Source organism: Nannobrachium achirus (assembly GCF_963921795.1).
Source record: "Nannobrachium achirus genome assembly, chromosome: 16".
Taxonomy (NCBI): Eukaryota; Metazoa; Chordata; class Actinopteri; order Myctophiformes; family Myctophidae; genus Nannobrachium; species Nannobrachium achirus.
The window spans coordinates 14,208,314-14,234,038 of NC_137823.1; the positions used below are offsets into that span (position 1 = coordinate 14,208,314).

The following is a 25,725-nucleotide window of genomic DNA, read 5'->3' on the forward strand; positions in this document are numbered from 1 at the left end:
TCAATGGTGTTGCTTCCCTGTGTTCAGTGGGTTGTACACCGAAGCATTAGGTAGGAATGCACTGCAGCGAAAGAGACACAGCATTTAAGATTAAAGCAACGTCAAATGTAAACTGTGAACAACCAGCCGAGATCGTCTATTAGTTCACCGCGGGGACGTGTCGTTGTGTTGAACGTGCACGTGAAACGGGGCCAATCCACGGAACGTAGCGTAGCAGGCTGCTTGACCCCGTCACGTCGCCTCTCAGTCTGGTCGGGCAGGCTCGAGGCACGGGACACAGAAAACCAGTGGAAAACACTCGAGAAGCGTACTGACAAACCAATCCACGAAATTCAACGCAGCGCAGTGGAGCAGGCCTCATCTCCCCTTTGCTTAGTAGCCGTAAAGCTATGGACGGGTTTCTGGTCCACGTTACACTGATAAGAACTAAAGATGCGTGTGCAGGTCGGTACCAAAATTAGCCAATGAAACCAGCGCTCCCCAAAACAACAGATTTGGGGATTGGACGGAATTGATTACATGATACAGTCACCTGTGCATTTAGTCTCAATGCTTGTAAACAAGAAACCCGTCTATTTGTAATGTTTCGGTCTGAATCCCTGTCTCTCCTTTCATTCATCTGTCGGTGTTTGTGTGCACCTGGTCTGCCCGCTGTGAAGTGTGTGTCTGTCTGTCTGTCTGTCTGTCTGTCTGTCTGTCTGTCTGTCTGTCTGTGTGTGTGTGTGTGTGTGTTTGAGAGACGCTATTGGTGGGTTTCGGGCTTTGGGGAACAGTGGAGGAGAGGAGACGGAGATTCGAGTGTCCGACAATATCTGTAATATTATATTTCGTTCGTCTTAGTCCGTGAACTAAAATAACCATAGATTTTAGCCTAGTTTTCATTTAGTGAACTACATTTGTGTCTCGTGAAATGCTTACTGATTTAGTCTCGTCTAGTCTAGTTTTCGTCCATTAAAAATTGGTCGTTGACAAACATATTTTGTCATAGTTTCCGTTAACGAAATTAACACTACTCTGGTTGTTAATTGTGGACATCCTTAACGTTTTTAAAGTATTTTGACGGGTATCTTAGTGGTGTAGTGTATCTTGTACACCAAGGCCCATTGCAAGTTGCTGTAATCTGTCATCTACTCTGAACCACCCGACTCATAACTGGTGAGTAGCGGTGAGGTGAGTCTGATAGGAAAGGTTAAGCAGGACCCTAATATAACAACAGACAGACTGAATACCGGGCAAATCCAAGATGGCTGCATGCCCCTCTGAAACGGGGTACACCTTAAACTTCTTAATGCAACGTGATAGAAACCATTAGAAGAGTCAGGAACTTGTAAAGTGTAGAGCTAAAGATCAAAGTTTCCTTGTCTACTTCTTTTGTCAGTCCAGTAGTGTGTTCAATGGGCCTCAGACCACAAGTGATGTATATTGTTTATTTTATTTGTTTGTAAATCAGTTAATGGAGTAACTTATCATGAACGTCTGTCACAATGTGTACACTGAAAAGGTTTTGTTCTCCAGTGTTTCATGTGGATATGCTGGTGTGCCTTCAGCCTACTTGACACACTGAAACATTTGTTACACTGCTGACATCAATCAGGTTTTTCTCCAGTATGGACACGCTGGTGTCTATTCAGGTTAAAGGACCTACTGAAACTCTTGTCACAATGTTTACAGTGAAAAGGTTTTTCTCCAGTGTGGGTACGCTGGTGTGAATTCAGGCTAGATGACTGATTGAAACTCTTGTCACACTGTTTACAGTGAAACGGTTTTTCTCCATGGTGGTCACGCTGGTGGTTCCTCAGGTTAGATGACTTACTAAAACTCTTGTCACAATGTTCACAGTGAAAAGGTTTTTCTCCACTGTGGACATGCTGGTGTTTCTTCAGGTGAGATGACTGAATGAAACTCTTGTCACAATGTTTACAGTGAAAAGGTTTTTCACCAGTGTGGACACGCTGGTGTGACCTCAGGTTAGATGACTGACTGAAACTCTTGTCACAATGTTTACAGTGAAAAGGTTTTTCTCCAGTGTGGACACGCTGGTGGTACCTCAGGTTAGATGACTGACTGAAACTCTTGTCACAATGTTTACAGTGAAAAGGTTTTTCTCCAGTGTGGACATGCTGGTGGTCCCTCAGGTTACATGACTGACTGAAACTCTTGTCACAATGTTCACAGTGGAAAGGTTTTTCTCCAGTGTGGACACGCTGGTGATTCTTCAGGTGAGATGACTGAATGAAACTCTTGTCACAATGTTCACAGTGAAAATGCTTTTCTCCAGTGTGGACACGCTGGTGGTCCCTCAGGTTAGATGAAAAACTGAAACTCTTGTCACAATGTTTACAGGTAAAAGGTTTTTCTCCAGTGTGGGTACGCTGGTGGCTCTTCAGGCTAGATAACTGATTGAAACTTGTGTCACAATGTTTACAGGTAAAAGGTTTTTCTCCAGTGTGGACACGCTGGTGGGCCCTCAGGCTAGATGAAAAACTGAAACTCTTGTCACAATGTTTACAGTGAAAAGGTTTTTCTCCAGTGTGGACACGCTGGTGGGCCCTCAGGCTAGATGAAAAACTGAAACTCTTGTCACAATGTTTACAGTGAAAAGGTTTTTCTCCAGTGTGAACACGCTGGTGTATCTTCAGGCTAGATGAAAAACTGAAACTCTTATCACAATATTTACAGTGGTAAGATTTTTCTCCAGTGTCTCCTGAGAGATAAGGGGAGGGGGAGGAGAGAAGGGGAGAGGCAGGTTAAAACTGATGAGTATAAAATGAGGAGCAACTAGTTCACTGTTAATATTTCAGATGTAATTGTATTTTTCATCAACCTCTGTTGTTCAAACTCCCACTACTACTACTTTCTTTTCCCCACACATGTAAATCCTTTCCCTGTATTTAACACTGACTGACCTCCACTGGTCTCCTCCCAATCGTCACTGTCTTCAGTGACTTCAGAGTCAGATTCAAGCTTGACTTCAACTTCAGAACTGTGAGAAGATATGTCTTCATCAGGCTCCTCTGGTCTTTGACATAGCTCCTCCTGTTCCTCCTTAATGTGTGGAGGCTCTGGTTCCTCCTGTTCCTCCTTAATGTGTGGAGGCTCTGGTTCCTCCTGTTCCTCCTTAATGTGTGGAGGCTCTGGTTTCTCCTGGAGCAGACTCGAGCTCCCCTCCTGGTAAGGAGAAACCTCCTCTTTACACACAACCACGTGCAGGATGTCTAGGAGCAGAACAACAAACACTGGATTGATTCCTTAAAGGACAACTTTGTCTTTTTACAACAAGGGTTCATATTTTAGATTGTAATTTAGCGATTTTAGTATTTTGATTTCAGTGGGTGGGGGCATTCGTACAAGTAGCTAAATATGTATTTTTAAACACAAAAAGCTGGCAATTTCTTTGTTACTATTTACACGACCAGCACCCATAAGTCACATCTGCCCATAAAAGATTGCGGTGCACCTTGGTAATGAGCTTATATTGTCTAAAAATACATATTTAGCCACTTGCATGCATGCAAATTAAAATTGTTACAATAACTAAAACGATAGAAAGAAGTAAATGAAAACATGTTAACACCCATCTTTTCTTTTCTCTAATGAAACACTCTAAAACAGGGGTCTTCAACAGGGGGTCCGGGACCACTAGGGGGTCCTCAGAGTTACTACAGGGGGTCCTCCAAATCTTTGAGTGATAGAAACTTTTTTTCCACTTTCTTTTTTATATTAACGCTTCCAGTGCCAGCCCCTAGAGGGCACCAAAGAATGCCAGACTTTCTCCCATAGGGGACTGCATTAGCATCCGGGGGCTCACGTTGCAGTGACGCGCGTGCTCACGTTCGTGCACGTCATGGAAAGGTCCCGGATGATAATGCTAACAGAATAGCTATTCCCATTTTGTCATTTTAAAGATCATTTTTCGGCGATTTCGCCATAAATAAACCTCGCGCCACATCCCTAAAAACACAATCCAGAGATATGGGCCTCCAAAGATGTGGTTTTTCATTGGATTCGGCGGCGATTCGCGGCTACGTTCGCGGCTCACGGCCGGCATGGCTTCCCCAGGATTTGGACCACTGGATTTTACATTTAGGCCCAGGCTTCAGAAGGCCTCGGATCATTTTATTCATTTCATTAAAAATCCCGAACATGTTCGGGATAGGCACACTGGACTACGTTCCGGAAGCGGCGCTGAACATTCGGTGAACATTGGGGGTCTCAAAAATGTATTTTAAACCATTTTTAATGGAATATATCGTCGGACCATGTAAAATGGCTAGCTGGCTAGCGTAGGACGAGTCAGGACCACCCACGGCTCTACAAGCAGCTCAGGGTAAGTCAATTAATAAAAAAAGAAATTGTTTTGGATTGAACATATCCCGAACATGTTCGGGATAGGCACAGAATGAGTTAACCATTTGAACCCTAGCATCCATATTCTGAGAACGTTGGTGTAGAGGGAAAAAGAGCAGACTAAGTACAGTGAAAGGTCAAGTTTATTAAGTATTGATGGTTCACGTGGTTAAATATCTGAAAACTAGAGATGTTACCGATCAATCGGCAATGGATCGGATCGGGCCGATCAAAGCGTGATCGGCGATAATCGGTGGTTTAGATCAAAAGGTAAATTCACCGATCCGATCGGATCGGTGCATCCGATCAACCAGCCGTTCAGTATGCCCACTTGAGGCCACATTGATTTCCACGCTGAAGGAATAATTAGTTACTGCTATGATAATAAATACATAGTAATGCTGGTAAATAACTATAAGGCAAATATATAAATGAATTCATGAGTGAATGAATGAATTAAAGTTAACATTAACATTTAGAAAATATAAATAATAACTTGATCGGTTCGGTGATTGATCGGTATCGGGTGATCAAACTTTTGTGATCGGTGCTCGCTGATCGGTTCCAAAAAACCTGATCGGACCATCCCTACTGAAAACACAAATTGACATGAATCCAAAATACACTGATGATTATGCTGTCAAACGATGAAACTATATGGAATCTATGGGTTATGGGGGTCCCTGCTTCATCTCTCTCTGAACTAAGGGGTCCCTGGCCTGAAGACGTTGAAGACCCCTGCTCTAAAATATGAACCCTTGTTGTAAAAAAAAACAAAAAAAAAACAAAGTTGTCCTCTAAGTGTAAATAAACATTTCCATCCTCCATGTACAAAATGATGTATCGTCTGCTTAACTCATTAACTGACAATCACGTCTTTTTAAGTGTGTTTTGTTTTCGCAGTGTTTTCACTAGATGGCGCTCTTGGCTAACATGAGTCTCCATTTCATTCTCTAACACTTCAGAGAACCAGGAGAACATGCGATCACAACATTTCCTCCTTCATTTGGAGAAAAGCTCCACTAATCATCATCAACGTAGATTTAACACTAATTAAGGCTCTAACTCGTTCTCCTGCTACACCATCAACATGTGGAACGCCCTTCCACAAGCCCTAAAGGAGAGCAAATCCCTAGCCTCCTTCAAAATTGGTATGAAAAGTCACCTTCAGACAGCTGCTACCCGTGACTTGTAAATAGACTAAGCCCCCATGCTCCCCCCCCCCCCCCATTTTCTTTTTTTCTGCCTTTGTATTTGATGTTATGCTTTTGAAACTGATATTATCCTAGATAAAGCACTATGTTCTATCCGTCTGTCTTTCAATGTTATATGAGATACTTAAAGTGTGGTTCCTGTGGAAATAAGCCTCGGCTTTCTAAGATCTCCTTTTAGTTGACCTTGTACCAGTGATTTGTACTGTCATGAAACTGTACTTTTTTCTATTGCAAACTTCTAATAAATTCTTCAATCAATCAATCAATCAAAAGCCTGTGACCTATATTTTCGTCCTTGCCTTGGTCTTTACCCTTATCCACGGTCACTCCCATTTTGCATGACGAGTTGGCAGAATCCTACTTCATCCTAAGCTGTGAACAACAAAATCTGCCAAGAAATCACCTAAAAACAGGATAGAAATCAAAAAAGAAAAATGTGCAGACCGCCATTTTGACCAGATTATATTCACCTTATTCCTGGCCCTCTCTAGGGAGGCTGCCATTGCCTTTTACAGAGGGCGCTAGAGAGTTTTTTTCTCTGTGTGCTGCTTCAAAAACATCTTTTCACTTCCTCCCAAATAAGGATGTGACAGGGATTCTGTCTGTTGCCAGATTTTGCCAAAAAAAAAACAAGTGGCCAGGTCTATGAAAAATAAGCCTAATAGAAGCAACTAGGCTCAGTTTTACTACTACTTCCTCTCAGGCAATATCCATCCAATGATCTCTCCCCCCCCCCCCTTCTCTCCATATTCTCATCTCTTGGCTAGGGAAATGTGGCTATCTTTAGGCTAAGGCTACTCACCCAAATCCTTGGGCCCATGGGTTTAAGGTTAAATGGGCAGGGTGGTTTTTTGGTGGTGGGTATGTTGTTGGTTGTTAGTCTTGTCCTGTTTTGTCTTGTCCTGTTTTGTCTTGTCCTGTCTTGTCTTGTCCTGTTTTGTCTTGTCCTGTCTTGTCTTGTTCTTTGTGGTTTGTTACCTTAATATTGTTTTGGATCTATGCTGTTTATTGGATCATGGATGATATTTTGCTGAATACCAAGAACCAAGATGGGTAGTATGAAAGGACTTAAAATAATACACCTGAACGTAAGGAGTCTTATTCCTAAAATTGATAGACTGAGGGCATTGGTTGAACAGCACAAACCCAAGGTAATTACACTTTCAGAAACCTGGCTTAATGATAAAACGTCCAACAACGACATCAAGCTAACCAACTATGTAACTTACAGAACTGATAGAGGTACGAGATGTGGTGGTGTAGTCACGTATGTGTCAGCAGATCTAGCTTCTGAATTAATTGTGCCTACAGTTGAACCTGTTCATTTTGAAGGCATTTTTGTTAAGGTCATATTACATGAGAACAAATACTTAACAATTGGAAATATCTATAGACCTCCTTCAAGTCCTGTTGAATCCTTCGATAATATAGTCTCCACTATAAATTCTATTAATGATAAAAATGAACTTGTAATATTAGGAGATTTTAACCGTTGCTGGTTGGATAAAGCTTCCAAGAATGTCAAAAACATTATTGGGAACTTGAACCTTACCCAGTTAATAAGTGAGCACACTCGGGTCACACCCACATGTCAATCATTGTTGGATTGGATCCTGGTTTCTCATCCTAATCGAATTATGAATTCAGGTATTACTTCCGATTGCCTTAGTGATCATTGCATGGTGTTCTGCATCTGGAAAATTAGATTACCCAAACTTCCCCCTAAATTAATCAAAATTAGACAAGATAAAAAAATCAATATTGATGAATTCATTTATGATCCAATTTCAGTTAATTGGGATCGATTTCAAATCATATCAAATGTTCATGATGCCTGGAATTTTTTTCATTCTGAACTCACTAGAATTATTGATAAGCATGCACCATTCAAAACCATCAAGGTAGAGGTCTTCGGACCTGCCCGAGATCCGAAATTACCCGCGATCCGAACCGCCCCGAGCCGGGTAACGGGGCCGTTTTCGAGCTTTTACCGCGGGGCGGGCCGGGGCCGGGGCCGTCTGCCCCGGTTCCCCGGGTATCTCCTGTTACCCGAGTGGAGCCGAGACAGGCCGAGATTGAAGTGAAAGCGAACGCAACAACTGCACCAAATAGATAACGCCACACGATGGCACTAAAGATGCAGCATGTAATCTGTTGCATTGGTTGTGAGAACTGAGAAGTATAACTCACTCAGTCACAACGACACTGACTGTATCAGTTGGATTGTTATTATTATCAAAGATATTAACGTAACGTTTTGGTTAACGGTTTACAATGGAGTTGTCATTGCGTGTTGTCATGCTCTGCAGAGCAAAATGGACACTCAAAGCAGAAAGATATAATGAACAACACATGCGACAGAAAACGATAGCATTAGCATTGGCTAGCCAAAGAAGAAGGAATAAAAACATGGATTTATTTGTATGTGGGTGGGTGACGTGACGTAACGTTTTCGCTGTCCTCGGTGTCAAACATGTATAAATAAAAAATATATTTGTCAAAAACCTTCTGAATATTGTGCAGGACATTAAGCTTTATGTGAACTTACTCAAGATTCAAACATTTCATTCCTCATTTCTTCAGAATCTTCAACCAAACATGGCAAAACTCATATGGTGTGACTGTCCTGACCTTGTTTCTCAAAGTGGGAACTTGAATAAAACTAAGAAAAAGAATTGCTAAAAATCATTTGAAAATGAATTTAGGCTAAAAAAAATGTCTATTTTGAGCCTATATCTTTTCAAAGTCAAAGCATAATGTTTTCAGTCATTTCTGATCAAAAACATTTTGTCCCCCAACCCAAAATCATTTGGTGTGACACTAGTTTGGAAAAATTAAACAGGCAATTATTTGGACACCTATTGGCTAGAGAGGTCCTTCTTCTGTAAGGCTATTCAGCACTCCCAGCACAACTGCAAGACAGGTGTCTGAGGTGAGTTATGATTTTAACATTTTCATGAAATGCCATCTTGTTGAAACGTTGACAAACTCACCATTCTGGATGTCTTTTGGTGTGACACCTTTTCTTTAAAAAAAGCTTAAGTTATTTGAAGTTTTGGTCATATTTCCATGTAGATCTAGGCTGCTTTGTTATAGCTAGCATGCTGTTAGCATGCTAATGTGTACATAGTAGCCTCAAGGTAAACCTAAATGGAGAAAACAGTAATATGGTGTGACACTTAATCATATGGTGTGACATGTCTGCTTGTCACACCATATGACTTGACTGTCACACCATATGATTTATACTGTATTTAACTACAGATATAACAACAAATAACAAAGTTCCATGTTTCTTTTGTACATTTAAACATTTGTTTTAAACATTTTTACATAAAATGTAATTTAGCTTCATTCAGTGATACTTCAAATTCATCAGACAGAGCAGAAACCCCTTCACAGAAACCTTAACATATTGTTCCAATCTAAACAATATTTTCTCTTTGTCTTAAACTATACATTCCATTTTCTTTTGTCAGCTGGAAAATGACAAGTGCTGAGAGAACGAGAAAGTACAGGGAGAAACTAAACAATGACCCAGCAAGGAGAGAGGAGCCAAAGGGGCGAGACTGCATTTTCTACGAAGAGCAGGAGGTTGTCTGTGGCATAGCAGAACCGCAACAAGGCAGCCGGTTTGCTACCCTCACCAAATACGACTGGCTGATGTACAATACAGTCTAAATGTATAATCTAATCTGATCTAATACTTTTGTACTTTGACTCACTGGACTGGACAGTGGACAGTGTTAAGGTAGGACCCGAGACAAAACTAGCGAAAATAGCTGATCTACAAGCTCTCAACACGTTGTGCTGCGAGAGCTTGTAGATCAGCTATTTTCAGAGTTGCGCAACCCAGCACTCTTTAGCTAGTGGAGATGTGGTGTAATGTCATGATTCCTAATTACATTTGTTCAACACAAAATGCTGTGTTCAAGTTCAGGAGACTTCGGAAAAAAGCAATTTACCTGAATGCTGAGTTCTGTTTCCACTAATTGGTGTTAATAAAATGTTGCCTTCAATGCCTTGGCTCCAAGTGTGGCTATGCGCCTTATTGTCCCTTTAGGATCCTTCTGCCGTGGGCCGGCAGAAGACTTAGGTGTGCGTAGCATTCCTGTGCACATCCTCATCATCCATCTACTACTACAATTCTTTCTTATCCCATGTTAAAGCCCTACAATAATATCCTGTTCAGAAATATTAAGGCCATGTTATCCTGGGTAATTGTTTAATCAATCAGTAAAGTTCAGTACTCACTAATAGGTAGGTTAAAACACAGTTTGCTTTGACACATGAAGATATGATCATACGGTGTGACACTAAATCATTTGGTGTGACATTCCAAATAGTGAGAAATCATACCTTTATTAATGATTAAACCAAAAAAATGTTTATGGATTACATAGAGAATATTATCAGGAAGAGTCACAAATATTTGTGTAATTTTAGAGAAAGTTTTGACAGAATACATTTAAAATATGTTGTAAGATCATGAACATGGGCCTCACACAGAGTGTCGATTATGAAAAAAATATACAGATATAATTAATTTTCAAAAAACTATAGTGGATCACTGGTTAGTTATGATAAAGGACTTTGATAAAGTGAGTAACTTAAGAAAGATGTACTCCATTTTCATTTTATGAACAATTATTTTCATGTCACACCATATGATGATTTTAGGCACAAGTACAACAAACTGCTGAATAAAGTCTGATTCCAATAAAATATCTAAAAACAAAATGTATTTCCATAAGGTTGAGAGTAGTGTTGTAGTCGAGTCCACCTAAAGCGAGTCCAAGTCAAGTCCAAGTCATATGGGGTTCGAGTCCGAGTCGAGTCCGAGTCAAGAGCCCCTGGGAGGGGGCCGAGTCCGAGTCGAGTCCGAGACCAATGGGAGGCGAGTCCGAGTCGAGTCCGAGACCAATGGCAGGCGAGACCGAGCCGAGTCCAGTTTTCTTTTTTTCCCTTTTTTTTTGATAGGTAGGCTGCAGAAAACAATATATATATTTTTTTTTCGGGGACACACACACACACACACACACACACACACACACACACACACACACACACACACACACACACACAAGTTGTTTTGATTCGTTTTAACCTCTCTACAGGGACTTACAATGTTACACTTCTCTCTGTTGATCAGTGCACTTTAAAACTTTCGGACGAGGCTTGCTTAACGAGTAATAGACTACACCTGGAAATACAAAAAGACTTCTTAATCCAGCTGTGCGGGTGGATTAAACTACACAACACATGATCACAAAGGCTTGTGTTTGGAAGCTGTTAGGACTTATTTATTTGGGGACACAAGGATATCATGCAGGTAAGAGGAAAGTGGACTGTTGTGCTGTTGTCTGTTTGGCGAAAAAAATAACTTCTGGGAAGATTAGGTGCTTGCTGCTGTGCAGAGCGGGGCTCTGTGTGTGTGTGTGTGTGCCTGTGTGTGCGTGTGTGCTACTACTGTGTGCCTATCAGATGCGCGTCAGAATGCTCTGTTACTTAACAAGGCAGCTCTCTTAATGTTAACGTGAATGCGCTCCTCATATGGATATAACATTTATTCCATTGCATTGTAGTGACTTGACTCGAGTGGACTCGGTGGGGGGCGAGTCCAAGTCAAATTAGACCGAGACCGAGACGAGTCCAAGTCAAATTAAGGGCGAGACCGAGACGAGACCGAGTCAGTGAAAATTTGGACTCGAGTCCTGACTCGAGATGAGTCATTGACTTGAGTACTACAACACTAGTTGAGAGTGAGTAGAACAAAAGTAAATAACTTTTATGCCTGCAATTTAAAGTTTTTTTAAAAACACATTTTTTGGGGCGTCACGTCACTGACCCATTTACAAACTGTCCGCATTGACTTACTGGTCTGGGAAAAGATCATCTTTTGGCGAGAGGCACAGCGCCGCTGACAGCAACAGCAGCACCGTGGCGACGTTAGGTAAGAAATATGTCTGATACAACTCTTAATATAATAACGTTGGCATTCTTTCATTTCGGGGCGACAGGTTCGGGTCTCGGATCTCCCGTTCTGCTCGGGTTTCGGATCCAATTTTTCTAATAACATACGGGGCCGTTCGGATCGGATCCATCACGTCTCGGGGCTGATCGGGTAACGGTTCTCAAATTCCAAATGATAGACGGGGCCATATGGGTCCGGGTCCATTTCCCCCGGGTCCTTTTGGGTTCGGGTAGTTCAAATTGGACCCGTGAAGACCTCTACATCAAGGTCAAGGGAAGTCACCTTCCATGGATCACATCAGACCTAACTAATACTTTTAGACAGAGGGATAAGGCATGGGCCCTATATCGCAAGACAAGGGATCCTGCAAAGTGGGAAATCTACAGACAGTTGAGAAATAAAAGTAAATTAATGACTAGGAACGCAAAATCAAATTATTATAAAGAATCTCTCAATCATGATTTCAAAAATTCAAAACAATTTTGGAAACGAATTAAAACAATAACTAATTCATCTGATAAAAATGCTCAATACAATCAATTAAAAGTCAATAACACCATTTTACATAATCCTCTTTTAATTGCTCAAGCTTTTAACCAACACTTCTCCTCAGTCTGTACCCCCACAATGCCTGACCCGTATGTTATCTGCAACAATGCACCACCTTGCCACAGCTCCTTCTCTTTCAGGAAAATTACACCTCTCGAGGTTATGAAGGCCATAAAAGACCTCAAAGTGAGTAGTAGCCCTGGCTTGGACGGCATAGAGAGCAAATTTCTTAAACTGGCTCCACATGTCTTTATGTACCCCCTTTGTGATCTTTTTAATCTGTCTTTATCAACTCATGATATACCATCCATCTGGAAGTACTCACAAATCACTCCAATTCACAAAGCGGGCAATGTGTTAGAACCCAATAACTATAGACCAATATCAATTATCTGTTCCATTGCAAAAATATTTGAAAAATTAATTTATAATCAACTGTCTAATTATCTCAACACTAACAACATTTTATCACCTTTTCAATCTGGTTTTCGCTCCAATCATTCCACAACTACTGCTTTATTAACTCATTGAATGCCCTTTTCAAGATGGCCGCCAAGTACCAGGATGCCACGTTCCTAAATTTCTAGTGCACGGGTAAATTTTTAGTGCACGGATCGTGCACGCCCATGCACCATATATGCACCATATGTGTAGTACTTTTTAACAGCTTTCAAACAAAAAAATCCGCTTGGAAATCCGTTCAGGCATTCATGAGATACAAGCCTTCAAAGTCAGACAAAACAGCCATTTTTGACATTTTGAAAGATGTGTTTGTTATGGGGCTAAACATGCAATTTCGCAATTGCGATCATGCCTAATACATTTGAGGCATTTTTAGAAATTTTTTTATAAAAAAAGAAAATTGAAAAAAAAAAAAAAAAAAAAAAGGTTTTTTTCAAAATGGCTTCCAACTCGGGAAACTCGGGCTGTGGCAGCCTGGGAATACTGTAATAACTCGGGCCTTGGCAGTCAATGAGTTAAAACTCACAAATGACATATACTCTTCATCAGGTAACGGCAATCTCACAGGTGCAATTTTTATTGATTTAACTAAAGCCTTTGATCTGGTCAACCACTATCTTCTCCTTGACAAACTATATGCTATTGGTCTCTCACGCAATGCCCTACTCTGGTTTAATTCCTATCTCCACAACAGAAAACACTGTGTTGTTATCCAGGGCAGTAAATCAGACTTAGCAGTACAGGAACGAGGTGTGCCTCAAGGATCAACATTAGGTCCACTCCTGTTCTCTATTTTCATTAATGATCTTCCCTCAATTTTCTCAGGTTGCAATATTCAGCTCTATGCCGACTAGGCGTGGGGCGGTATCGACATTTTGTTACCGCGATTACCGTCTTCCCATTTACCGTCGGTATTGCGGTAATTACCGCACCCCCGTATCTATTAATAAAAGGTTCGGCGATAAGCCAAAATATTGCAATCGTCTTCCCAAAAGTCGCCTCTCCACAGCCTGACTGCCCGAGTTATACTTCCCCGTACAGCACAGCAGGTTTGGCTTTGAAAGGAGCAGATCTACAAGCTCACAACACGTCGCATCCGCGAGGCGTTCTGAGCTTTTAGATCTGCACTCGGCCAGTGTCGAGTAACGGTAGCTACTTGGGCTTTTAAGACACAGACTGCTGTGTGAACAAACCAGAAGAGAGACGGAGACGGGTAATCAGATCGTGTACAGTGATTAAACTCACGTGCACGTCTGAAATCGCAGCGATTGAGTGCTGATATATACAGGTTTTAGTGACAAGACTTGACAGAAAAGGTTATAAAATCGGCGACGGGGCACAACGGGCGAGTCGGCGCGACGCAGTGGGAAAAGTAAAAGATAGTTTCATTTTCGCTTTTAGTCCACGCGGTCCGCGCTCCGCCTGTAATCCATATGAATAAAAAACAAAATGCCACAAGGTACTACTGCCACAACACAAGGTATGTATTAACATACTTGTGTTGTGTGGATTACAGTCAGAGAAATACGCTTCTCCGTGCTCCCTACTACGAGGCTGCTACTGTGTCTGTGTAGACTCGAGTGACGTATGTGGCTTCCAAACCATAGACGTTCCAAACCTGTGGTACGCGGCCCAGAGCAGAGCGGCATGGAGCGCATGCGGTCCTCGCCTCTCCCCCGTTTTAAAACTCGCTTGTTTTCAATAAAAAATAGACTATTTTGACCGCGGTAAGGACCCTGACACCGCGGTAGGCCTCGGTATACCGCGGTACGGCGGTTACCGCCCCCAACCCTAATGCCGACGACACAGTAATATATACATCTCAAACTACTTTACCTCAAATTCAATCAACACTGCAAACAAATTTCAATCATCTAGAATCATGGCTATTGGCTAATAAATTACTCATCAACAAAACAAAAACTAATATTATGCTTTTTGGTACGAATCAAAATCTCTCATCCATAACAACTAACCAACCATATCATATTGCTTGTTTCGACGGCACACAACTGAAAAGAGTTGATCACATAAAGTATCTTGGACTTTGGCTAGACTCTGAGCTCTCATTCAAATGTCATATTGACAATATTATTAGAAAAATTAATTTTAGTAGTGGTGTTCTCTACCGCAACAGAGAATGTTTCACACTCACAGTCAGGAAAAAACTGGTTTTGCAACTCATTTTACCCATCATGGATTATGCTGACCGCACCAAACCGCACCAAAAAACAATCTTTTACCACTTAACACAATATTCAACCGTCTATGTAGATTTGCACTTGACTGCCCGTATAGGACCCATCACTGTACCATGTATGAAAACCTTAATTTGACATCTCCCACAATGAGACGACAGCAACACTGGCTTCAATTCATTTTTAAATGTATTCATTTTAATTACCCACAATATCTCAAACAGTATATGGACCCCTACACATCTTCTCATCAACTGAGACATTGTTCACAAATTTATTTCAAAGTTCCACCTAAAGTTCCCACCTCAGTTGGCAAAAAATCCTTTAGTTTTAAAGCTCCCTCGGACTGGAACAATCTCCCAGCTTATATTCGGTCAATATCATCCTTTCATTTATTCAAAACATCGCTGTCCTCTCATTTTGAGACTACTTGCTCATGTTTTCGTTAGCAGTATAATAGATCTCTGACACAATGATTCATATATGTGCTCTGTGTTTTTTGTTCGTCTTATGTTTGTTGTTTTTTATTTATTTTTTATTTTGTTGTTTATTTTCTCCTATTTTTTGTTGTAGTGTTATGTTCTGTTTGCTATGTGTGTACCTATATGTTCTGTTTGCTATGTGTGTACCTATATGTACTTCGTAAGTCTGTAAAGTGCGGAGCTCCTCGAAAACGAGATGGTTCATCTCAAGGGGTTATTCCTAATAAAGACATTTCAATATATACTACTTTACCTTTACATTTGAAAATATCAGATCAGCAAGCTCATATGTGTCACATTGCGACGCATTGTGAGCTTGTATATTTGCTCTGTGGCACATTTTTTCCTCTTTTTGTTCATTGTGTTCCCTTTCATGAGCACCGGTGGTTTGAGGGATACCAGTAGCGCCCATGCTATCTTCTTTCCTTGTATATTTGCTATTTAAAAAATACTGAGGGGAAAAAAACTTAAATATTTTGAATATGTTTGAAACATTTTAACAACACAAATCTGTGTGGAGGTCCCTGGCACCACATATTTTCAAATGGAGGGTCTGTGACTGTGGACAGATATGTTAATCTGGGGTCCTTGATATGAAAGTATTTGGGAACCACTGGTTTAAAAAAATCACACCCGTGTGAACTGAGTGGTGGTCGTGAAGGCTGTGCAACAAGCACTACTGGGTGGGTGCAGCGGGGTTAGTGTGCTTTACAATGCTGTCGTTTCTTCACACTAGGGATGTCAAAAATGGACCTTTATCAAAATCGATTATTCTATAGCAATAATCGAATATTATTCGAAAATCGATAATTAATTATTATAATTTTTTTATTAAAAAAAGAAAAAAAAAAGTTTTTTCTTCTGTTTTTCGTTTTTTTTTTTACTGGATTTCAATGCACATTTACATATGTACAACATGGCTCTTCAGGTAATTGGTAACCTAACTACTACTCTTCATCTTTCTTTTTAGTGTGTCAGTGTACTGTTCACCTAATCTCTCAAGAACAGATTCTGTGATGCTTACAATACAGAGGACGCTGTTTTCCCTTTTCTTTGATGATGGCCACCAAGTACCAAACAATCAAGCCTGAATCAATCACGCCTGTGTCTGAGACAGGGGGGGAGGGGAGTGTGTAGCAGGCAGCTGCCACTCTGCTGTGCTCCTTCACTCTACACAGTTTACAGTTGGTGCTGGTGTGAATAATAAATCAATGGCCATTTACTATTATCATTAATACTATTGTTAGCCTATATTTTGGTTGAAACTAACTAACTAAGCCAAAAAATAGTATAAAAAAAAAAAAAAAAAAAAGTAAAAAAAATAATAATAATATTTTTTCGATTTTCGATTATGAAATATTAAAATTGAATATTGATTAATCGATCGATTATTCGAAAATCGATTATTCGGTGACATCCCTACTTCACACACTCTAATTTATTTGACCCTAAAACATTCAGTTTGTTAATAATAATAATAATACTTGACCACACATGCTGACCCACCCTTACCCCCTGTGTGTGTGTGTGTGTGTGTGTGTGTGTGTGTGTGTGTGTGTGTGTGTGTGTGTGTGTGTGTGTGAGAACAACAGCACCCCTCCCTTAACATCTGTGGTCAGAAAAGGTACTGCAGGCTTGAGGCTACATACACGGACGGCCGGACGGATACCCACACACACGGCCACGTATAGGAGACGGTGTGACCACCGCTCAAAAATATTAGAAACTAAGCCAAATAAGCAACTACACTATTTTTTTTTAAAAAGACACAAATTGCCAGCTTATTATAAGCAGACATGGTAACACAGGTACATTCAGAGCCCAGAACGCCATCTACTGACATTTTAATTTAAGGACAACAGGAAACCAAAAGATGTTTTTCAGCCTCTTTCAAGGTAAATAGGAGGTAGGGATATCACGTGACAACAGGGATGCGCCATGTCCGACCATGAAGCTCACCATGGGTGCCAGAACTCGCACCGGAAGTGCAATTAAATACGGGACACTGATGGAGCCGCGACCTGGCGTTTGCCAACGGGTCTGAGCTGCTTGTGTCTATTGTGCATCTAGCTTAAGGCAAGACCCACATTCAGAGTGAACATTTTTAACTAAAATCTTTGCTTCTGGGGGTCCCTGAAAACAAGATATGCACACAAAATGTGGTAGAAACAGAGCAACGCTTTCTAACCACCTGCCCACTATACCAAGACATCAGAGACACATACTTCCAACCAGATTACACACACCCGAAGTGAGTTTGAAAACATGACCAATGATGAAAAACTCCCATACCTACTGGGAGAAATACAACAATGCGCGAACACAGCAGCTAGATTCGTGAACTGTTGTGACAAAAGAAGGCTAGAAAGACAACCAACCTAAGGACTACAAACCATGGTTTGACATCTAGACCTACTGCACATACAGTATGAAACATCTAGACCTACTGCACATACAGTATGAAACATCTAGACCTACTGCACATACAGTATGAAACATCTAGACCTACTGCACATACAGTATGAAACATCTAGACCTACTGCACATACAGTATGAAACATCTAGACCTACTGCACATACAGTATGAAACATCTAGACCTACTGCACATACAGTATGAAACATCTAGACCTACTGCAGATACAGTATGAAACATCTAGACCTACTGCAGATACAGTATGAAACATCTAGACCTACTGCACATACATTATGAAACATCTAGACCTACTGCACATACAGTATGAAACATCTAGACCTACTGCACATACAGTATGAAACATCTAGACCTCCTGCACATACAGTATGAAACATCTAGACCTACTGCACATACAGTATGAAACATCTAGACCTCCTGCACATACAGTATGAAACATCTAGACCTACTGCACATACAGTATGAAACATCTAGACCTACTGCACATACAGTATGAAACATCTAGACCTACTGCACATACAGTATGAAACATCTAGACCTACTGCACATACAGTATGAAACATCTAGACCTACTGCACATACAGTATGAAACATCTAGACCTACTGCACATACAGTATGAAACATCTAGACCTACTGCACATACAGTATGAAACATCTAGACCTACTGCACATACAGTATGAAACATCTAGACCTACTGCACATACAGTATAAAACAGAGCTGCTAAAAAAACAATGCTGCTATTTGACCCAAAAGTGTTATACCCTGTCTGTGTGTGTATATATATATATATATATATATATATATATATATATATATATATATATATATATATATATATATAAAGACAAATTTGTCGTGCTTTCTCAATAAAAAAAGAAATGAAGCATTGAATCCTGTCCATCATCCTTCATTGGAGTGTGCGGTCCCTTCCTATAAAGAGGCATTGGGAATTTGTCTTTTTATACTTAATTTTGCCTACCAGCACCTCCACCCTAGATTTGCACGAGAGCTACTTGATTATATATACTAGCCTACAGCCCCTTGGTGTGAAGCAGACAGACAGACTTGTTGACGCCCATTTGTGATGTAAATCGCATCACAGCAGACAGACAGACTTGTTGACGCCCATTTGTGATGTAAATCCTATCACAGGACAGCCGCCTACAGGCCAAAATTTGGGAAAATATTTTAAACATTTGGGGATTATGAGAAGTAGAGACACATCTGAATGTGATAAAGTTGATGTTGGGCAAGGTACATGCGTTATTGATTTTTGTATTATGTTTTTTAGACAATTGAACAACTGCTGAACGTGGAGTTACAGATGGACAAACCAACACACAAACACACTATTTTTTGGGGCGATTCTAATTAAGGTTGTGGGATATATATATATATATATATATATGACATAGCTCTGTTTACACAATGCTGTACCCCCTCCAACTGTATATATGTTCCCCATTTTCAACTGCTTTTATTTTATTTGTGACGCTTGCTTTGGCAATGTGTGTTTTTTTTTTTTTTTCTTTTTTAATCTGCTCCTCAAGGAAGGCGGTCGTTTGACCGCCCTGAATTGTTGCGCAGGTTCTCCAAGATAGCGCCGCCCATGGCTGCTGTGGTGACTACGTGTGTTGCGTTCTGTCGGTGTTTTTGTGTTTGTTTGTTTTTTTTTTGTTTATGTTATATGTGAAAAAAATGATTTGAATGCAAAAATGTAGTATGCCAAAGCAAATTCCTATGTGTATTACACAATGGTTAATAAAGAAATCTGAATCTGAATCTGAAGTAAATGTATGTTTTCTCATGCCAATAAAGCTCCTTTAAATTTAATTGAATTCTGACTCTGTTCTCTCTTTCGAGTCGACACTCTCACTCACTACTGCTCCCGACTGCGCGAACCGGATCCCATCGTTCTTTTCAAAACGCTGTTCAAAAGACTCGATTCGTTCGTAAACGTCCCATCTCTAACTTGATCATAGGGCTGTAATCTAGCCCTGTTTTAGGGATTCGAACTTCGGGGGGATTTTCCGAACGGACCATCGAACCTTAGATGGTTCGTTCAATTGAATAAAAACCGAACGTTCGAACGTTTGAACCATCGAACGTACTGTACCTTTAACCAGCTAAAACAGTGTAGGAAATGTTTTAAATGCGCTTTTATCCATTGAAAACGCGTGGATGCGTGGCCGCATTAACACCTAGGCTAACACTTGGAAAATCCAACCCAATCGGAGAAAATGTTGCGCAGTTTGTTGACGAACAGGCTCAATGTATAGTGGAGTTGCACGGATGATGATTAGACTTGGTGACTGCGTCGGAGCGTGTCTCGTTCGGGCTAAAATGGTCTCGATGTAACAACCCCTGAAATCGCATTATAGATCCTTTAGGGCCGGGGTTGCAATGAAATCCATCTTTGCTCATGCTTAGGAGAAAGGCTGTTTAATCTTTGGGTGCATGGATGGCTGGGTGTTCGCTGTTCAGAGCACACACCAACACACACACACACACACAGCTGCTCTCACTCTACTGTCAACAAGCGTGTGTCAGCGAGGCGCTGTAATGGTTCGCGGCCCCAAACAGGAGCGGAATTGGAGCGGAGGACGGTCCTTGATCGCTCCAAGCTGTTCTGGTGCATTTTATAACTACAATAACGGTCACCATTAACTGTTAGTGTTTACCGGTAGGCCTAACTTATTTCGTATTTGGCTATCTCTACTACTGTGATATTCTGAATAGGCCTATCACATTCTGATAATCATTTTTCGTATAAAAAAAAGAAGAAAAAAAAAGAAAAAAACCTGAACCCATTAATTTCGAACTTCGATTGCCAACGTAACGAACGAACGTTCGAATCCCCGAAGGTTCGCTTTGCGGGGTCTGCTGGCTTTTTTTTGACCGCATGCTCCCGCCCTCAGGGGTTAAAATACCGTCTGCACCGCAACTATTTGCGTCGGCTCTTGCAGGTCCCGCAGGAGCTGCGCTCCCGCTGCAGACCTCTATTGTGAACATGAATGAGGTGCTGCTAACTTTAGCCTCATAAAGCTCATCCTCACGACTTCAAGTTAACGTTAGCTGCCTGTTGCACAACAAAAATAGCCAACTTACAAGATCACAAGGCAACGTGACCTGATGTGCTGTGAACTTATAGATCGTCTCTTTTCTGTGCACGACGTGCACAGAGTATACATCTGGCATTAACCATCGCTGCACGTCCCCTAACGCTTAGTTGGCACTGCTTGAATCAAGGTAACACCACATTTTAGGATGATTCGTTTATACATGTTACAGCAATATTTAATTTCAACCATAAAATGGTTAAGGTGTGAGCTTGTAGATTGACTCTTCAGCACATGTTCCCCCTGCATAGCGAGGCTAGGGTTCAAGTGGTTGAACTTACTGAAGTGTGGCTGATCTTCAGGTTTCTCCTGTTTAATAGAAATGGCCCTGGCTGAGTCTGGAGAGTTCATCTTCACCTGCAGTCTGGACTCCACACACCGGTCTGGAATGAAGCAATTCAACAAGGACTTTAATAACTTCACACCTAGTGGTGTCAATAATATGTCTAACGTGAAAGTAGTATCTGCTTTTAATGTTTCTGCGACCATGCTTTCTTTTATGCCCAACCCCAGCAACAACTATACCAAATAATTCAAGGACACAACTATAACTATTGAAACGAGATAAAAATTGATTTTACTAGCCATCCCCCCGCCCGCCTCCTAGATACATAAAGGTTTCCTGTGTAAATAAGCCGAAAAGCTTACTTGGATCTCCTTTAGTTGACCTTGTACCAGTGAACTGTACTGTCATGAAACTGTATCTTTTCCTATCTTTTCCTATGCAAACTTCTAATAAAGTCTTCAATCAATCAATCAATCAATCAATCAATGTTATTCTCTCTCTAATAGACAATGTTCCCTCTTTAAAAAAGGTAAGCAGAATGAAGAAGAAAAATTATTCAGTCATGATTTGGGCAAATGAAATACTAATATTACTATTATTACTAAGATGTTCCCCCCATATCACTGTTCAGGTTCACTAATAGTAGCCTACCATAATAGTGAAATAACCTTTTCTTCCAAGTTACATTCTTATTCTATTGATTGATTGATTGATTGATTGATTGATCGAAGAGTTTATTAGCAGTTTGCAATAGAAAAAGTACAGTTGACAGCACAAATCCCTAGTACAAGGTCAACTAAAAGGATATCCTAGTAAGCTTTAAGGCTTACATTTACACAGGATCCACTTTATGTATCCCATATAACATTGAAAGACAGACGGATAGAACACAGTACTTAACACAGGATAACATCAATTACAAAAGCAGAAATGCAGAGGAAAAAGGGGGGGGCATGGGGGTGTTATAGTTTAAGTCGAGACCAGTTTAACTCTAGACGGCATCAGTCTTCGTCCTAGTAACAGGCTGAGGAGACCATGCCATCGCTGAAAAATATGGATTTACACATTCCGGAGAGCTTCCTTATGGATAGATTACACTTGGAGCACCTTATATTTTACATTTGTGCATGTTGTATTTATGTATTTATTTATTAACATAGCCCATGGCTGGTCGGTGAGCCCGTTTGATCCCCTTACTGCTCTAAACATGCACAAATGCAAAATATAAGGTGCTCCCTTCTTGCTCCAAGTGTAATCTATCAATAAGGAAGCTTTCCGGAATGTGTAAATCCATATTTTTCAGCAATGGCATGGTCTCCTCAGCCTGTTACTAGGACGACGACTGATGCCGTCTCCAGTTAACTATAGAAAGTGAGCGTAAGGCGGAGTTTCGCTCCAGATGACGTATTTCCCGTCGCCATCCTCGAGGGACGTCACTTATAATCTATCTATAAATGCGACAAATCTCTGTCTGCGTGTATGTAACCCGCGTATCTCGAGAACCGTTCGTCCCACCGGCTTCAGATTCGGCACGCGCGTTCCCTGCCGCGGCACGGAGTGCAGTGCCGGGTCTCGACCCGACCCGACGCGCGGTTTTCCCGAACCGGCGCGAAACGTTCGGAATCTCCTTATGCGGGGTTGATTGTTGACATCAGGCTGTTCCGGAGGAAATCGGCGAAAGCTCTGACTCATTGTGACATCACTTCATAAAAGGCTCTGACATCACGTACGCCACATGAGTCAACAAAAAATCTCTGTGATTGTGTATGTATGTATGTAATCCGCGTATCTCGAGAACCGTTCGTCCCATGGGCACGCGCGTTCTCCATATATGGGCATAAAATGAATGCCCCCATATATGAGTCAACAAAAAATCTCTGTGATTGTGTATGTATGTATGTAATCCGCGTATCTCGAGAACCGTTCGTCCCACGGGCATGCGCGTTCTCCATATATGGGCATAAAATGAATGCCCCCATATATGGGCATAAAATGGATTGCAGACAGACAGATACAGATATCTCCATATATGGACATAAACCGGCGCGAAACGTTCGGAATCTCCTTATGCGGGGTTGATTGTTGACATCAGGCTGTTCCGGAGGAAATCGGCGAAAGCTCTGACTCATTGTGACATCACTTCATAAAAGGCTCTGACATCACGTACGCCACATGAGTCAACAAAAAAATCTCTGTGATTGTGTATGTATGTATGTAATCCGCGTATCTCGAGAACCGTTCGTCCCACGGGCACGCGCGTTCTCCATATATGGGCATAAAATGAATGCCCCCATATATGAGTCAACAAAAAATCTCTGTGATTGTGTATGTATGTATGTAATCCGCGTATCTCGAGAACCGTTCGTCCCACGGGCACGCGCGTTCTCCATATATGGGCATAAAATGAATGCCCCCATATATGGGCATAAAATGGATTGCAGACAGACAGATACAGATATCTCCATATATGGACATAAATGGACAGAGGCAAACAGATGGTCAAAGATCTCCATATATGGGCATAAAATGGACGCAGACAGACAGATACAGATATCTCCATATATGGGCATAAATGGACACAGGCAAACAGATGTTCAAAACGGGTCCTATGACAACAGGTATAATGAGGTTTGCATTAAAGGGGGAACCGGCACTGTGTCTGCAACACAGTTGGAGGCACAGACAGATACTCCATATATGGGCATAAAATGGACGCAGATAGACAGATATCTCCATATATGGGCATAAAATGGACCCAGAACTATAACTGCAGTGATCTCCATATATGGACATAAAATGGACGCCGACAGACAGACAGACAGATACAGATATCTCCATATATGGGCATAAATGGACACAGGCAGACAGATGGTCAAAACGGGTCCTATGAAAACAGGTATAATGGGGTTTGCATTAAAGGGCGGGGCATTCATTCCCTATTTACATTGTTCCGAGTTGGCCAGGTCGCCGACTAGACTAGTAATAATAATAAGTGCACTACAACGTTTACACAACCTCCATGACGATCCTATTACTGTATGTAGCCTATTGAGATTAGATTGTTGTAGGCTACAACAGTTATCATCAAAATAAACCATATCAAAGTGTGCGGGACATTTCTCTCTCAAAATAACTTTTCTAGTGTTTCTTATCCTGGTAAACATCATGGGTCTGTCCCTTGTTCAGCCATGTCAGATATATTTTCTCGTTAAACAAAACCGTTTGCTCAATCTCATTGTAGGCTATATCCTATAATATATTCAATAGATATATTTTTATGACAGATTTACAGGCCTCAACCTCCCGTGTAATATGTATTAGCCTAGACACTTCAGTCAACTCTGCCACTTTACGCAGATCATCTGAGAGAACATTGTGGTCAAGCAAGGATCACTTTGTATTGAGAGAGAGGTGCGCTTTCTCTAATTATCCAACAGAAGAGAAAGAGAGAGAGAGAGAGAGAGAGAGAGAGAGAGAGAGAGAGAGAGAGAGACATGCTCAAGCCTATAATATATTAAATAGAAATATATGTGTTATGCCAAATTGCAAAACCAAACCCGAGTGGCCCCGTAATGGTCTTGTCCATTTCCGTCCCGTTCTGATTACTTTTTTTTTTTTTTTTTTTTTTTGAGACTTGTGACATTGTCCTGAAATCCGTTTATTTCCGAGGTTCAGAGAGACCCGAGCATTTAGCTTATTATTAGGCTATTAAAAGTCCATGCGTGCCTCTGCCTTTCATGTGGTGAGGACTACTCAATCTAACATACTGTCTGCAGCTACATGTGTGAACTGATTGACAGGCACTGTCAGAAGTCAGAGCGGTGTAAACTTTATCATAAATGTAGACTTATTAATGTCAATGCTGCTGGTTGGTTGCCTAGGAATCTATAATATTAACATTGAAACAAAAGCCAGGGAGAAAGGAATGCTTTTAGGCTATTTTCTATCTACAGAGGTAAGTCATTTTCCGTTTAGAGAGAGAGAAATGGTCGAGTGAGCTTCACTTTGTATTGTAAGACGGGACCTGTGTTGCATTGCCGATTAAAATATAATCTCTTTAGGCCTAAGCCTATTTATTAAATCACAGTCGAATGTTGTTTACTTGCATAATGGGGACACTTTTTTTTTATTGTAGGCTATTTTATATGTAGTCACTGGAAAATGTTTCAACATCTGATCTCTCAGTACTGTTGCTTCAATTTTTCTTCAACTTTTTTTTTTTACTGGTCCCCCTCGGCAATGGCGCTGGTTTTGTAGGCCGATAACTCCAAATCGGCCTACAAAACGTCATACGCACGTTCCCTATAGGCGTTATATGGTGTTATAGTTTGGTGTTGGTGTGGGGCCATAGTCTATTTACATTACAAGCCACTAGTAGCAGCCGCCTGAAGGTGGCTTTGCATACCACTTTTGAAGGAGGCAGGCTAGGGATTTGCACTCCTTTAAGGCCTGCAGTGTTGGTGGAGAACGAATTAGAGCCTTGTTTACTGTTAAATCTACGTTGAACATTATTAGTGGAGCTGCCTCTGGTGTTGTGTTGTAGGCCTATATAAACAAAAGTAACAAGAAAGAAAAGAAAGAAAAACATACCTTCTCCAAGAATGTCTCCTGGTAGAAACACACTTTAACACAGCTCTAGAAGTAAGGATTCTAGTGAGT

General features: G+C 41.0%; 1 protein-coding gene across 1 annotated transcript; it reads right to left on the bottom strand.

The window, feature by feature from the left end:
* Window positions 1–25,725, bottom strand: LOC308300812 (uncharacterized protein; the record flags this gene model as incomplete). The annotated part of the gene is made up of 5 exons (XM_080744711.1): window positions 25,657–25,725; window positions 21,062–21,163; window positions 2,907–3,215; window positions 181–310; window positions 1–61 (listed from the first exon to the last, which is right to left on the bottom strand). The coding sequence occupies exons 2-5, from the start codon at window positions 21,129–21,131 to the stop codon at window positions 1–3; spliced, it is 570 nt and encodes a 189-aa protein (XP_080600837.1). The 5' UTR covers window positions 21,132–21,163; window positions 25,657–25,725.